At 42.2% G+C, this 14,332-nt stretch overlaps 1 protein-coding gene across 1 annotated transcript; it reads right to left on the reverse strand.

Moving 5' to 3' along the window:
* Positions 1-1,520: 1,520 nt before the first annotated feature.
* On the reverse strand, positions 1,521-13,942 carry BFSP1 (beaded filament structural protein 1). Its single transcript, XM_027886513.1, has 8 exons — positions 13,923-13,942; positions 12,713-12,773; positions 9,207-9,302; positions 8,310-8,402; positions 7,504-7,611; positions 5,198-5,418; positions 3,765-3,850; positions 1,521-2,613 (listed from the first exon to the last, which is right to left on the reverse strand). The coding sequence occupies exons 1-8, from the start codon at positions 13,940-13,942 to the stop codon at positions 1,670-1,672; spliced, it is 1,629 nt and encodes a 542-aa protein (XP_027742314.1). The 3' UTR covers positions 1,521-1,669.
* Positions 13,943-14,332: the final 390 nt, after the last annotated feature.

A 14,332-nucleotide genomic window follows, 5' to 3' on the forward strand; every position in this document is an offset into this window, starting at 1 on the left:
AAACACTGCTTTCAGCAGCAGTTATTCTGGGCAGTTACTCCCACCTCACCAGAGCAGAGCCTGCATATGAATTGATAAATTCCTTCTTTGCGGTTATTTACGCTGTTAATAAATTAAACTGACAAGCAACACGCTCTAGTAAGACATGTCTGGCATAAACTCCCACAGCATTCCAATAAAACAGCACCAACAAAATGTCCTGAATAATTTCATGACTGTGAGGGTCAGCTGTCCCTGTTTCAAAGAAGAAGGTGCCACTTTACCACACAAAACAGTCCCAGCAGATCTGATGCTACACCTGTGCTGGAACCCATGAATGAAAAAAACCTCAGCATACTACTGAAGGAAAGTCTTGGGTGCTGTGATAAGGAGTTCCTGCAGCTCCAGCTTGTCAGCTCAAATGGCTTTTAGTCCCCTCCTTCACAGCTGATAAGAGTTAAAAGCCAGATGGAAAAGGCACAGAGCTGGTGAAAGCTGAAACGAAAACTTTGAAAACTGGGATGGGAAAGGGAATGTGTAGAGACTAACCTAGTGAAGCACTTCAGTAAGAACTGGGCTTTAGTGGGATTATTTGTGTGCCTGGAGTCAAGCTGATGCTTAAATGGTGCACAAGCACATTAAGTAGAGCTCAGTATTTGCACACACACAAGTGAAGGGTTTCCTTTCCCTGGTTTTGGTTTGGTTTTTTTTGTTTGTGGGGATTTTTTTTTCTGAGTCAAAGATTTCTGGAAGCTGAAAGAGTGTCTCGCAAGTGTTACTTATTCCAGCAATCCTGTGGAACTCCATGGGACTGCAAGAGACTGGGTTGTGACAGGATCCCGTGGCAGTATTGAACTCTACAAGTCCAAGGAAATACTTTACAAGTAAATATCAAAACACACAGTCTTTGGCTGCAGTCCACTCAAAAGCTCGTTGGCAACCACAAATACCTTAGTTGAGCTGGTGAAGTACAAATAATGCCTTTAGGGGCTTTTATAAGGGTAATCTCCCACTTCGGTGGAATTTCAAGTTTTATTCTGAGAAGATCTGCAGTAAGAGCTTATTTCAAACACAGAAAGTTTGTCTTTAGATCCAAAAAGAAACGTCTGCCAAGCTCATTGCTATTTAGAGACTGTAACTGGAAGAGATTTGCAATTATTATTGCAATTGCAATTATTTAACAGGTATCCAGCCCTTCCCCTGGGAAACTCCTGCACACCTCAGGTGACGTTTACGAGTAGGGACTATCAGTCAAGGGTAAAGGCAACACAAACCCACAGTGGGTATCTTCAGTAGAAGGCAAAACTTTTATTAAATGAACCAGATGTCACAAGTTAACATTTGCAGCTGTCTCAGAGATGGGGAATTGAACGGCGGTTATAGGAGCAGTAGAGGAATATGCAAATTTGTCCCGGATACTGTGGAAAGCCAGGCAGCTCTGTCATAATAGTTACTTTCAGTGTGTCCTAATCATGAAAATCAGTTGCATAGGATGTGCCCTGGAGCATTGCTAGTGGTCGTTGCACCAAAGTTGAGCCTACATCAGACAGAATTGCCATCAAGGTTTCAATCTGTTCCATACCAAACAGCAAAAATCTCACTACTGTATCATTCGGTCAGGAAAAAAAACAACAAACAGTCATATAATAACTATGCCAGACAAGTTGACTATCAAGGGGGTGTGTGCCACTTAAGAGCCTTTGTCTCCTGGTTTCTTCTTGCTTGTCTTCTCTATCATTGTCTCAACAATCATCGCTGTCTCTTCATACGTCTGAATTTTGTCATCTGAAAACTTCTCGATGGACTCCACCACCTCCACCTTCTCGTAGCTCATAGAGCCAGGCAAGGCTGCTTCCCTGAACAAAAGGCCCTGCTTGTCTTCTCGCTCATATTCTGTCTCTCGGAGGAGTCCTGGCTCAGTTGGGCTTATCAGACCAGGGGAAGGAACTGTCTCAGGCTCAGAGATGTCCGGATACTTCGTGATTTGCTCGATTTTTCCTCTTGTTTTTTTGCCCCATTCAAGCACCTCTTCTCTCTCTTCCTCTCTCTGTTTATCTGGGATTTCAAACCCTTCTCTCCTTTCACAGATATCCACTTTCTCTTTTTCTGGTGGTTCGGCAGGTTCTGGCAGCTCTGGTATGGGCTCCACCTCCCCACCGTTCATCACCTTCCCATTGCCAGTGGAAACTGTGATTCCTCCTGGAGAAGGGATAGGGGGGGCCACGATGCACGGTTCTTTGTAGCCCTCCCCTGTCACCAGCACATAACGACCTTTGGGAGGTACTTCAGGCTTAGCCTCTGGTTTCTTGCAGACTCTTATTTTCTCCCTCACAATGTTACACAATTTATCGAAGGCTTTACTTATGTGGGCTCCGTCAGGTACATCCTCTGGGCCCATTTCTTTTTCATCGAATTCTGAACCTTCCTGCCCAGGTTCACACCTGACTGAGCCTCCGTGCCTATACTCCATCTGATCTTGGTCAAAACCTTCCAGAGTTCTTTCATACATTCTTTCAGGTGAGTGACTGTCAGTTTTGTCTTTTGACATCAGCTCCTTTTTCCTGGCAATTTTCTTTGTCAGTGCTTTTTGTCTGGGCTTTACACTGGCAATGTCTTGCACGGCCTGGGTGATATCTAGAGAAAAATCAAAACAAAGCAAACAACAAACAGTACTTGAAGGCAGTCACTGCAAATGCTAGAGCTGCCTCTCACCCTCACTGCTGCAGGTGGAGAGCCTTTGTGTCTAAGAGGGGTTAAAAGTGAGCCAGAAACCTCCACTCATGGCAATTTGGGGTATGGGCAGATTCTGAGAGGCATGTCAGGAGGGAGTAGCCAGTGGCTGGTGGGTACAGAGCTGGGAATTACTGCAACATGGGGACAGAGAGGTATTAACATCCCAAGACAGCTGTTTTTGTCCCATGTCACAGATACAGTAATGCACATGAAATGCCCTGCTCACCGTGCAGGAAGAAGCAGAGGTGTTGCTAGAGACAGGCCAAATCCTCAGCAGGTACGAAACAACACTTTGTGGGGTGGCAGTTATCTGCAACTGCTGAGGATTTGGCTTTAGGCATTCTGGACCCATTTCATATAAAACTGCTACAGTTTACACAGTGGTTAGAAAAATTGCAGCTGCACTCCAAAAAAAAAAAAACCCAAACAACCTAACACCCTCATTTGATGGCTTGTCTCCATTCTCAAGGCAGTTTGTTATTACTAAAATCCCAGTGAGCCTTGGATTTAAGTCATACCAAACGTTTGTGCCTACCTCACCTTTCTATAAATCAAGCTCCCTCTTTGGTAAGAGCAGCCTTGCTCATTTAGTCCCTGGCCATTTCCTTGTCACTGGGTTTACAAGCATCATAATTCTAACAAGCCATCATACAACACAGAAGGAAAACAAGGCCCAAAAAGGGTCCTCTGCCTGCCTCTGGCCCTGAATGTGCCTTGGTGCTCTCTGCATCCCACTAAAGTGCAAGCAAACAGTCCACAAGTCAGCACAAAACCTGCAGCTCTTTCCATAGTTTCAGGTGCCTTTTCACTATGTTCTCTTGATTGGCCCAAGTAGTAAATTACAGAAATCAGCAAAGAAACACTTTTGCTTGTGGTTGTGGCCTTTGACAGCTTGTCCCAAAGCCAGCTGAGGTAAGCTGAAATGGTTGCATTTACTTAGCAAGCCTGGAATCAGGCTGTCACAGCTGGTGGGTCATATGGAAGACAAATGGACACACTTAAAATACAGTGGTGCTGCTTGTGACAGACACAGCAAGACATCACTGATTTACCTCTTCCCCTAGTAACCTGGGGCTGAGCAGGTCTGTAGATCTGTGTGAAGAGTGTGACTGGGGTTCCTGCTATAGCAGAGTTTAACCTGTGGAGAAGACACACACGGATCAGATCTCTCCCCATAATTTCCAGTGAAAACAAGTGGAATCGTGCAAATTGGAGCACAGAGATTAAAGACATATTTTTTTTCTATGGTGAGGATTCAAAAAGAATGACGGGAGCCTGTTACTTGTCAGGGGAAAATCAACACAGCCACAGCACCTTCAGAGGAGTGAGGCTGGCCACCCATAGGAGAAATGGAATGCTCCATAAGGTAAAGTACACTAGTAACTACAACCTATAGCAACAGCTTTGTAATTTAGCATGGCATTTTGAAAAGATGGGGAGATTTTAGATGGGCAGTCAATCCAAGCCTACCATACACCAGCCATAAATTCATTTTACCATGCTGGCTGATAAAATAGGAAATTTGGTAGCCCTTACAAAGTGACCTGCAGATGCTTGACTCGAGAAGGGCAAGATAAAAACTGAGCAGTCTTCCTTGGAAAACATTTGAGGAGTCAGCAGTATTAAGGGTTAAAAATTAAAAAAAAAAAAAAGAGACTGACCTATTGCAAATCAGTTACTATATCTTTGGCCTTTTCAGTCTGCTCTGCCAGAATTTGAGATACTTTGGCCTGTCAGAGATATACACCCTGTGTCCATATGCAAGAGATGCCCATTTTGATTTTTGGTGCTGAGAATTACGCTGTAAAGATACTTCTATCCAGAACTCAGTGTCCAAAATCAGACCCTGAAAATGGATGAAATACCTGTTCCCCACACATAAGACTAACTATTAGTCAGTGTGCCTCCCCTGCATCTTCGGGACAACCTGGAGCATCAGCTTGGGTGCTTGAGGTGCTCTGCTGCTGAAAGCCCAGCTCTTTTTCTCATGTGCAGCTGATGGTTGGCATTAGAGGGAGCCAGAGCTCCTCTGTAGGTTTCAACACAACCCAAATGCCAGCTAATTTCTTGTATTCTCCCCTTTTTATCCCTTGCCTGATGAATGGCTCTGCTGTGAAAGATTGCTTTGCTTTACAGGACATTTGTCCTGTCTGCACCCTCCAGAATCAACCTGCCTGTAACACCCAGCCAGTGTCACCAACACTTGGGCTGGGGAGAGGGTGTTCAAATTGCTTTTGTGGGCTCCTGACCTCTGTGCACTGATGCCAGGACAGCATGTGGAAAGCAGACTGCATGGACAGGAGAAGCTCCAAATGCCTCTGACCGTTTCCTTGGAAGAAGCTTGACAAGATTTTGCATCTATTTAGATTTCTGTCCCTGGACATCTATAGCTTTGGGTGGATCAAATGTCCTTAAACATACATTTTTCAAAGGAGATAAAAGAGATCACTGGCCCCTTTGGGAGTGTCCAGAAATCCAGCCTTACCGGCTGTCCTCGTTCTCAATGATCCGCTTGTACCGCTCCAGCTCGTTCTCCAGGGACTGCTGGTAGATCACCAGCTGGCGGCAGTCAGTCGTGTACTTCTCCAAGATCCTCTCAGCCTCCTCTATTCCCTTCCTAAGGTTTTCAATCTGCTCATTGTAAAGCTGAATTTCATCATCATAGCTCTCCTGGGTGTTTTTAATTGCTTGCTCCAGCATGGTTGTCTGGTGAATAAAATTGGTGGGTGAAAGAAGCAGCTTTGAAACATTCGCCATCCCCATACTTTAAGGGTAATTAAAGGCAAGTCATGTTTTATTACAATGTGATGCTGCACTGCTGAAACACAGCAGCAATTTTCACTACATTTGTTCAATTATTCAAAACCAAGAATTCCTCCTGCTGCCTCCTTGTCTGTCCCAAGGTTTCTGTTCCACAATAAGCGTGATGGGATCAGCAGCATGGACCAGGGAATAGCTGTGTGACGTCTCCCTCCCCTTGCACACGAGGCTGGCTGATACCTCACTGTGTGACCTGCAGTTCCCCATGTCCTGCCTCGGCAGAGCAGGCAGCGTCTTACTAGGACAGCAAAAGTGCTTAACGGGGAAGATGTTCCAAGAAAAAACCTTCCTTCGCTGTGGTCCCCAGACCAAGCAAATAAGACCAAAGGTCTTATTTAAAGTAAAAACCTCTCTTTTTGAATTCAGTCTGAATTCGGCTTTTTTACTTTAGCGATAAAATCAAGGAGCATATCAGCCAGGAGGTGGCGATAGGCACCTTCCAAAAACAAGGAGCACGAGTTACAGGGTGGGATATTTCACGTTATAATTCTACTCTTTCTTCTGCTACATTCAGCTATTTTTTATAGTTCTTTTATCACATTCCCCCCCTCTCCCCCCCTTCAAAGAGCTTCTAAGAGATGTACTCACAAAAAGCTAATGGGGCAATAAGTGACTAATGGATTCTTTAATAATTGATTTATTTCTATATGTTTCTGACAAAGGTTTTAAAAATCCTTTTAAAACCCTAAATTTAGGAGCTAGGTCCCTTGGCATTAGTTTGGTTCTGTTGCAGAGTATGAGTGGACAAAGACTCTTTACTGTTCAGTGCTCACAAGGTGGGGTCCACAACCAATCAGCAACACAGCTCTCAGATCCCAAAAGAGGAAAGCAAAGGAACTCGATGACACCTCAGTCATCAGATTCAGCCTTCACCATCAAAAGCAAGCCTGTCACTGTCCTCCACTCATAAAACTATTTCACTCTTTCAATCTCAAGGCACAAGAATGGATCAATTAATAAACTCTAAATGGCATGTGATGATTTGATTTTGAAAGCTGCATGATTAATTCCCCAAAGAGTGCCTGAAAGATGATTTTCTCCTGTTTTTTTCTATATAGATTAATTATCTCACTTATCTCTATACTGATTCTCGCCCATCCCAGAGCACATGTGACCTTTCCACCAGAGCATCAGACATGAGGAAGAGATCAAGGAAAAGACCTGGGGGTAGCACTGCCTGCACCAACTCTAAGGAAAGAAGTTATGCTCAGGAGGTTAAGAGCTGCTGCTGTGGCTGTCCAAAGGAATCCTAAATCCCACAAAAAAAAAAAAAAAAAAGATGTTTTATGCCAGTATTTCACTCATCTCACCCGGATGGACAACTAGTCAAAGTCTTGGTCAGATATTTTCTGCAACTGGCAAAAAGCAGATCATTATGGTCCAAGCACAGGGGAGATGCAGATCCTTGCTTGGTGCTTAGAGTGACAGGGATGAATGCAGGATGCCAAAGGTAGCTCAACAACTATCTCAGTTTTGATTATCAAATCTGTCCAGTCCTTCTCACAGCAAGCTCAACATTGGATGTGGCAGTGATAGAAAGGATTGGGCAGATACTTGAAGATCCCCCATGGATTTATGGAGCAAATTTCCAGCCATAGTTGAGCAAGTAAGAAAGCCATTAGAGCCCTCAGGACTTTTCCATCCACACTTCCTGCTGGCTCTGTCCTACAGGGGTCCACTTGCACTGTAGAAACTTTCTCTCATCAGCTACTCTGATAACCAAAGACAGCTTCATTGCACCTATGCTACCCTACAACTCTCCCTGGTCCTCTTAAACCTGACAATTTGCACCACTGAGAGAATGGGAATGAAACAGTTGAAGGAAAATACCGAAATCTAAAAGGAAAACACACCTCCAAGTCAACTGAGTTCACAAGACCCTGTTAAAGGCCACTCAGACTTTACCATGTGACCATAAAAAGAACAGTTCATGAGCATCATGGTTGTGTTTATAGTCAGTGATGGCAGTACCTCTGTCTGCAGCTTGTATTTCTGTGCCTGTAGCTGGCAGAGGATGCTCTTGTATTCCTCCAGCTGGCTCTGCAGAACAGGGATCTTCCTCTCCGTTATCACTTTTTCCTGGTTGGAAGAAAACAACGTGTGTACAGGAAAGTATGTTTCACTCTTTTAAAAAGAGCCAAAAGAAATTCCACTACTGGAAATAAACTGTGAAGACAAACAGAAAATGACAAAAGACAGATAAAAAGATGGGTATTGAACCTCGAGTCAACTTCTGTGGCACGGCTTTAAGAATAAAGATGTCAGATGGCAGGGCTGTAACAGTATAGCCTACGTTGAAATTAGACCCTGTAGATACAGCTCTTCACACTTTCTTCCAACTAATACATGTTCTTGATACAGCCACTCATATTGGTGTGAATCACCAAGTTTTCATCTAGTCTGTATCAATTTATTTGATTTTCAAGTTTTCGCAACCTCTCACCCCTTCAGGGTAAGATTTACTTTCTCTTCAAATATTCATACATCCTGCCAGCTCCTCCTCAGAGAGGAAGCACAATTACTTCAAATACCTTGGAACTGCACATTTTTGGGGCTGATACATATGCTGGAGTGCACCTGACCAAATGCAATCACTCTTTCCTGATAGAGTTTTTCAAAGCAACAGTTAATTTTTTTTCTCTCATATTCAGCACTGACACATAGTTGTGACATTTTTCACTTAACCTTGGAGTGGGAGTTGAATGATCTAGGACACTTCAGGAGTAACCTTCATGTCTTTCTTACTTTGAGCAGTATTTACCAACTGCCATACTTGCCTCACATATGCCAGTGGTTATGGGGGACACGCGAGGGGTTGTCTGGATGATCTGCTGCAAAACATTGACGTAGGTCTGGATTTCCATGAGGTTCTGTGGTGAAGTAAAAACCATTTTCATCAGAAAATGCCACAGTAAGGTGCTCCCCTTCTGGGGATTATTTCTAGATATTTATTTCTTTCAGCATATACAAGTCCAAGTTCAGACTTGATTTTAGGATGTGATTTTAGACCTGATTTTGAGGGCATGAGTGCTAACAGTTTCATCATGTTGAGGATACATTAATGGTATTTTGGCTAAGTGACTATACAGTTCAGAGTCTTAGTTAAAGGTTCCATGATTTCTCATTTCATAAGAGATTTTCAAAATGAGAACCAGAAATATCTTTGTACATGGTCTGAGAAAGTGAGTCTCTTCTTGCAAAAGCAGCAAAGATGGGGCAGTGGCCTAATTTCAAGCCTTACAGCATTCCCAGGAAAAGGAGGCTGCATTGGAATCATACAGCCACAGGCTTATGCCTGCTGATTAACTGGCATGCTCTCACCCAGAAAACTGGGTAATGAAAGCAACAGCTTTCTCAGTGTGAAATATAAGACAGCTTGTCCAGCACTTCAGATTGAACCATGATGACAGGTCAAAAAATTCAAAACATTGCTGCAGCCATGGGCTTTGGACCGTGACGGAGTCTGTTTGGATACTGGCAACCGTCCAGCTGTTGTGCTTGACCTCCATGCCGCAGCTGTTTTGCCCACTGAAAATAAAAAGTTCTACATGTACCCACCAATACACAAATGGGACTTGCTTTAATTTGCCACCATTTGATCCCAGGGAAGGGTGAGGCTTCACACCTATCTCTAGAAGGAAGAGTGAAGGAAGACGGTAAATTCAGCCAGTTACCTTCTTATATCTGTCCTTTGTGGCATTTATATCATCCTGCAGGAACTGGGACTCAATCTGCAGCTCCAGGTTGCACAGCAGCGCTTCATCAGCTTCCTGCAACGCAGAGACACGTGGCACGGTCAGCACGTGTGGCTGGAGTGCCAAAATCACAGCAGCCACGTAGCCATAATGCAAGTCATCAGCCTGTGTGGAGTACTGAAGTACTGAAACCTACTATGAAACACTGAAGTATCATGAAAACGGCAAACAAGAGGCATCTTATTCACCACATTCTGCACAAATGTAATTTATGATAGAGTTTGGCACTAGCACTGTCAAAATATGTTTACCATATGCTTTTATGAATGCTGGAAGCCAAGTAGTAGACACTATGAAATGCCAGTTTGATGCTAAAAGCTTGGAATGGTGCATGAGTCTTAAACAAATGACACCAGCAGACTGAGGTGTTGATTTCTCTAGTATTTATGACTAGATCTGAGTTATCCTGATGCCTTTTTAATATCCCCAGTAAATAAATCCTTATAAAAACCCAGGAGAGCCCAAAGTATTTGTACTCTGTTTGGTGTGTTGTCAAATGCCACAAATGCACAAATTTGGAGCCATTTCTGTAAATAAAAATGACAGATGAACAAGTCTACAAAAAAATCATCTTGCTGAAGAAGTTTCTAATACATTGGGATTTGCAAGGACAGAGTTCATAATATCCAATTAATTCAGAGCACAAGCTGTATGACTACCAATCATGATCTCAGAGATGAGTGACATTGGCATTTAAACCCAGTGACATCTCCATTTCTGTTTAAAGGTCTAATTTAGATTTTTCCTGTTATGTTGTTTAATACAAACCCTTGAATACAGAGTAATTGCCATGGAACTTGGCTATATATTTTACAAACGTAACTGTGAATAATAAGATTTACTTTCCTACTTAATGCATGTATTCTTGGTTAGGTTTATCATCAGCTAAAACTCTAAAATATCACTTTTGAAGAAGCATCTTAAAAATTGTCAGCTGGATCTTCCTTGCAACTCTACAAAACTTGCAAGTTCCTCGACCAGGTTGCAATTTGCTTCAAGGAAGTCTTCATTTCTGCATTTAACTCAAAGTGAAATAGAAATAATAATTTTAAAAGAATTTAAAGGCGTGTTTCAAATTACCCGTGTGCCACTACCAGCTGTAAAAGTATCTTAGTGAGTGGATCAGGGGTTGCAAGTAAACCACTGAGATCTGTGGGTGCAGCAGATGACTGGTAGCAGGGGTTTTTCTTTTTTTTTTTTTGCAGGTGCACAGCACGAGCTATTCCAAAAATGTGTGGATGTTAGCTGTCCCATTGTGCTGCTGAGCCTCCCGGGCAGAGAACTCTCCAGCGGGCTCTGCTTTGTGAGGCAGTGGCTGATTCAGAAACATCCAGCCCAGCACATTTGGAGCCAGCTATCAGGAATGCCCGATGCTTTTCTGCACTCCTCTGCCTTCCTATTGAGAGGAAGATCAGCAGGACAATGGTCACACTGGGAGGTTTGTGGGGGGAGTCAAAAAAACAAGCCTCCCGATGATACCGATAAGCAAATATTTCTACATGTGATAAACAAAAGCAGCGTTTGGCTTTCCAAATGGGAAAAATACTTCAAAAGGGAAAAACATTTTTGCTCTTATTCTGTGCTTTCAGAGAGGCCAGCTTCACTGATGAAGCTGTATGTCAGAACAGTGCAGTGGCTACATGTTTTCTTCTGAATTTTGCAGTGTTTGCTATTCACTCGACTTCTGAAAAAACATTCTGCCTTAGGTGTTGGTTCCAGAACACTGATCCACGTGCTGAAGCAGCATTTTCATTTACTGTGAGAGAGAAATCCCTTGGATCTCTCCAGAATGAGTGTTTGCTGTTTTTCCAAACTGATTCTCCATCTGTTGGATAAAGCACAGGTTTGCACCTGCATGTGCAGGTTTCAGGATACATCTTGGGCTTTGCACAGAAAAGCCGCCACCACTTGGTGCCCCAGTGCAAGGAGCTGTTGCAACAGGGGAAGCCCAGGAAAATCCTAGGATAGAAACCCCTCCTGTGTCTCAGTATTTTGTGAGCTGTGCCTGGGACTGTTGAATCCACTCACTTTTCTTTAGCCACAGATTAGCTGAGAGGAACTGTGAAGACAGAGCTACCAGTTACAGCAATCCTGTACAAAGGATTTGTCTCCACAAATACTTTTAAGGGCTTGCAGGGTTTCCAGCTGGAAAATAGCACCAATGCAGGATGTCTAGAGATCAGTGGAGGTAGAAATACCAAAATGCACTTTGTCTTTTTTTTAATATAAAACACACATATCATTGATATGACAGTGTTCAAACAGAACAGCTCCTGCCATTTGCAGTGAGGAAATAAAATAATAATCTCTATTTAGTCCATTTGTAATAGTTTCCCAATACAGAAAATGAAGGGTAAGCTGTGCGAAATAGAAGTGGGAAAAGATATAATGCTATTTTCTTCACTCAGATGACAGCTAGCAACAAGAAAGGATGAACTGGGCTTTCTCAGTTTCACAGACCTGGTCTGGAAACTTCCAGAAGAAGTTAGCCAACTTTTCTCTTTCCCTGAGCCTCCTTATTATTATATTATATGCTGTTATTGTTATTACTATTATTTATTTTCCATTGTATTAGATCATGAGAGTACAACTCGATAGAAAAGGGAGAAATCAGGGGGAATTGAGGATTCTCTTTTACCTAATGGGAAGCTGAGGATCTGTCTGAAGAAGGGCTGACCATATCCTGCAAGGGACTGAGGAGCTTTGAGACACACCAGATTTCAAAACTTGGACTCAGTCAGCAATTTTTCATGCCATGATACTAAAAGTATTTTAATACAGCAACTGAATTTTAAAAGGTTTTTAGCAACAAACATGTTTTCTCCATTCACATTTCGGACTCTCAGATTTGTGTATTGGCTTAATAGTATGATTAATAAATGGACTTTTCCTACCTGTGTTCATTCAGAGAGATTATCTTCCAAGTGAAAGTGAGCTTCAGGAATTAAGAAGAGTTATTAAAGGTACCTAAACATATACCAGATCTTCAGCAAAGGTGAATTTGTGACACTTATGTCAGCTACAGGTCCTGAAATGAATGTAAGGGTCAGTTGCTGATGCTCTAAAAGGAGTGTTAAACAGCAGAGCCTCCCAATCTTAAGTCTCACTGAAAAATTAATGAAGTCCTGAGCACAGCTGACTCTGTGGGCTGTGGATGGCACATGCTACAGGAGCAAAATCAGTAGGACTGTTCAAGGCAGGGAATCCACAGTGCCTACTCACACACTTCGGTTCTGACACTTGCACAAGGCTTGGGGAGGGGGATGAAAGGGAAGGAAAACTTTTCATCAGGGCATAATGACAAGAAACCTCTTGCTCTGACATTTTATCTTCCCTCTGCTTCTTGAAAGCAGCTTGCTGTAGTAAATGAAGCCGAAGGAAAAAAAATTATAGAGACCTTTCCTTTGCCATTTTCTCAGACCTACCTTATTAAGGCGCTCAAGGGTTTCTTTTAGCCTCTGCTGATATTCACGTTCATTTCTATACCTGCAAATAGAGAAAAGGAGAGAAAGGTCACTGGTTCATCCTTCTGTGAGCTGCATTTTCATCTGCAGAAGATATGCTTCTCACTAAAGGAGGATATGAACCATGAAGAGACCCAAAAGATTTATTTATACATTAGCATTAATTGGTTTTAGGTCCTGGATGCTGAGACTCATTACAGAACTGATGAACCACTTGTCTTCTATTTATGTAATAGAATACAACGAAATGTCACATATTTGCTATCACTTTTTTTACAGGACCCTTAAGAATAGACTATTTACAATAAAAGCACATTCCATTGGCACTGGACTACAGTGACAGCCATTCATCAGTGGTTACTACGTGAGGATTTGCTACACTGGCACATTAGCATTTCGTTGCATTGTCCCTGGTTTTCTGTCCTACCTGCTGTTATTTGATAAGCATTTTCATGACAGGCAAATTAAACACAAAGGTTGCAGTTTCCCATATCGACTGTGTATGAATAATGTTGCATTAGGATGCTTTGATTCATCAAGCTTTGTGTCCTCTTTAATGGCAATTTGTATTTTAGCTTGGTCAAAATCACATATGAGCCTTAGTAAGGACAGCATTTATCCAAATATTCTTATGCATTTATAAAATGTCCACAAGTGCATAATGGGCATGTTCCTGTGCTGAGTGAAACTTGGATGTAAATTGTGTTTATCTTCGGTTTGAGGAAACAGCACATATTCCTTAAGAATTAGGGCTCTCCCTTTTGTATGTTAGATAGAATTATCTTTTAGAAAGTCCTTTTGGTCACAGAGTACAAAACTTCCCAATTGTTGATTATTGTGGTTTGTTCCCTTCCTGCATATAAAATGTTTAATAAGAAATGGTTTCATAAGATTCCAAAAACAACAACAACAACAAAAAAAAGCCAGACCAAACCAAAACCCCACACAAACACTATTAAAAACACAACAACAAAGTAAAAAAAACAATCACCCAGAAACATCTCTTTAGTATGAGGTAATGAGACTTTGCCATCAGTCCTGAACAAGTGTCTCATCAGACTCCAACAACTGCCAGTGACAAAGTACAGAAATACACTCTATTCCTGTTTATCCCTTTACCTTCCCTAAGACAATAGAGATATAGAGTTATAAAAAGCTGTCATTTTCTTACTGTCTACCAGAAACCCTCATGGTGGGTGTCACTCATGAACTGACCAGGACCACAAAGGAAGAACTTGGCAGAACAAAGAAATGGACTTGGTGCTTTGGTTTCCCAACTTTCCCTTCCTCTGAAATCCCATAATATTATCAGGGGTAACTGGTCTGTTTTCAATTCTTACCATGAGCAGCAAAGAAACACATGAAAATGCTGAGGTTTTATTTCATTATCACTCCTACGAATTGCTGATAAAACTAAAACAATTTCTTTTTTTTGCAGAATAGTATTAACACCAGGTTCACTTCCCAGGATACAACAAGAATATTCAGTGAGACTGCCTTTGTTTTTGTTGTTTGACAAGTAGTTCACCTCCAACCAGTTTTCTTTCTATCTCATAAAATTTTTGTGTGCAACTGACAGTG

This window comes from Empidonax traillii, unplaced genomic scaffold, assembly GCF_003031625.1.
Source record: "Empidonax traillii isolate 1590-97213 ecotype Southwest subspecies unplaced genomic scaffold, ASM303162v1 scaffold188:size807701, whole genome shotgun sequence".
Taxonomy (NCBI): Eukaryota; Metazoa; Chordata; class Aves; order Passeriformes; family Tyrannidae; genus Empidonax; species Empidonax traillii.

Bases quoted from the DNA above. Each gene is read 5' to 3' on its own strand.
- BFSP1 (XM_027886513.1), bottom strand. From the start codon at position 13,942: ATGAGGGTTTCTGGTAGACA. The intron at 12,774-13,922 runs GTAAGAAAATGA...CTCTATTTGCAG, and splicing joins ATGAGGGTTTCTGGTAGACA to GTATAGAAATGAACGTGAAT. The intron at 9,303-12,712 runs GTAGGTCTGAGA...TCTGCGTTGCAG, and splicing joins CCCTTGAGCGCCTTAATAAG to GAAGCTGATGAAGCGCTGCT.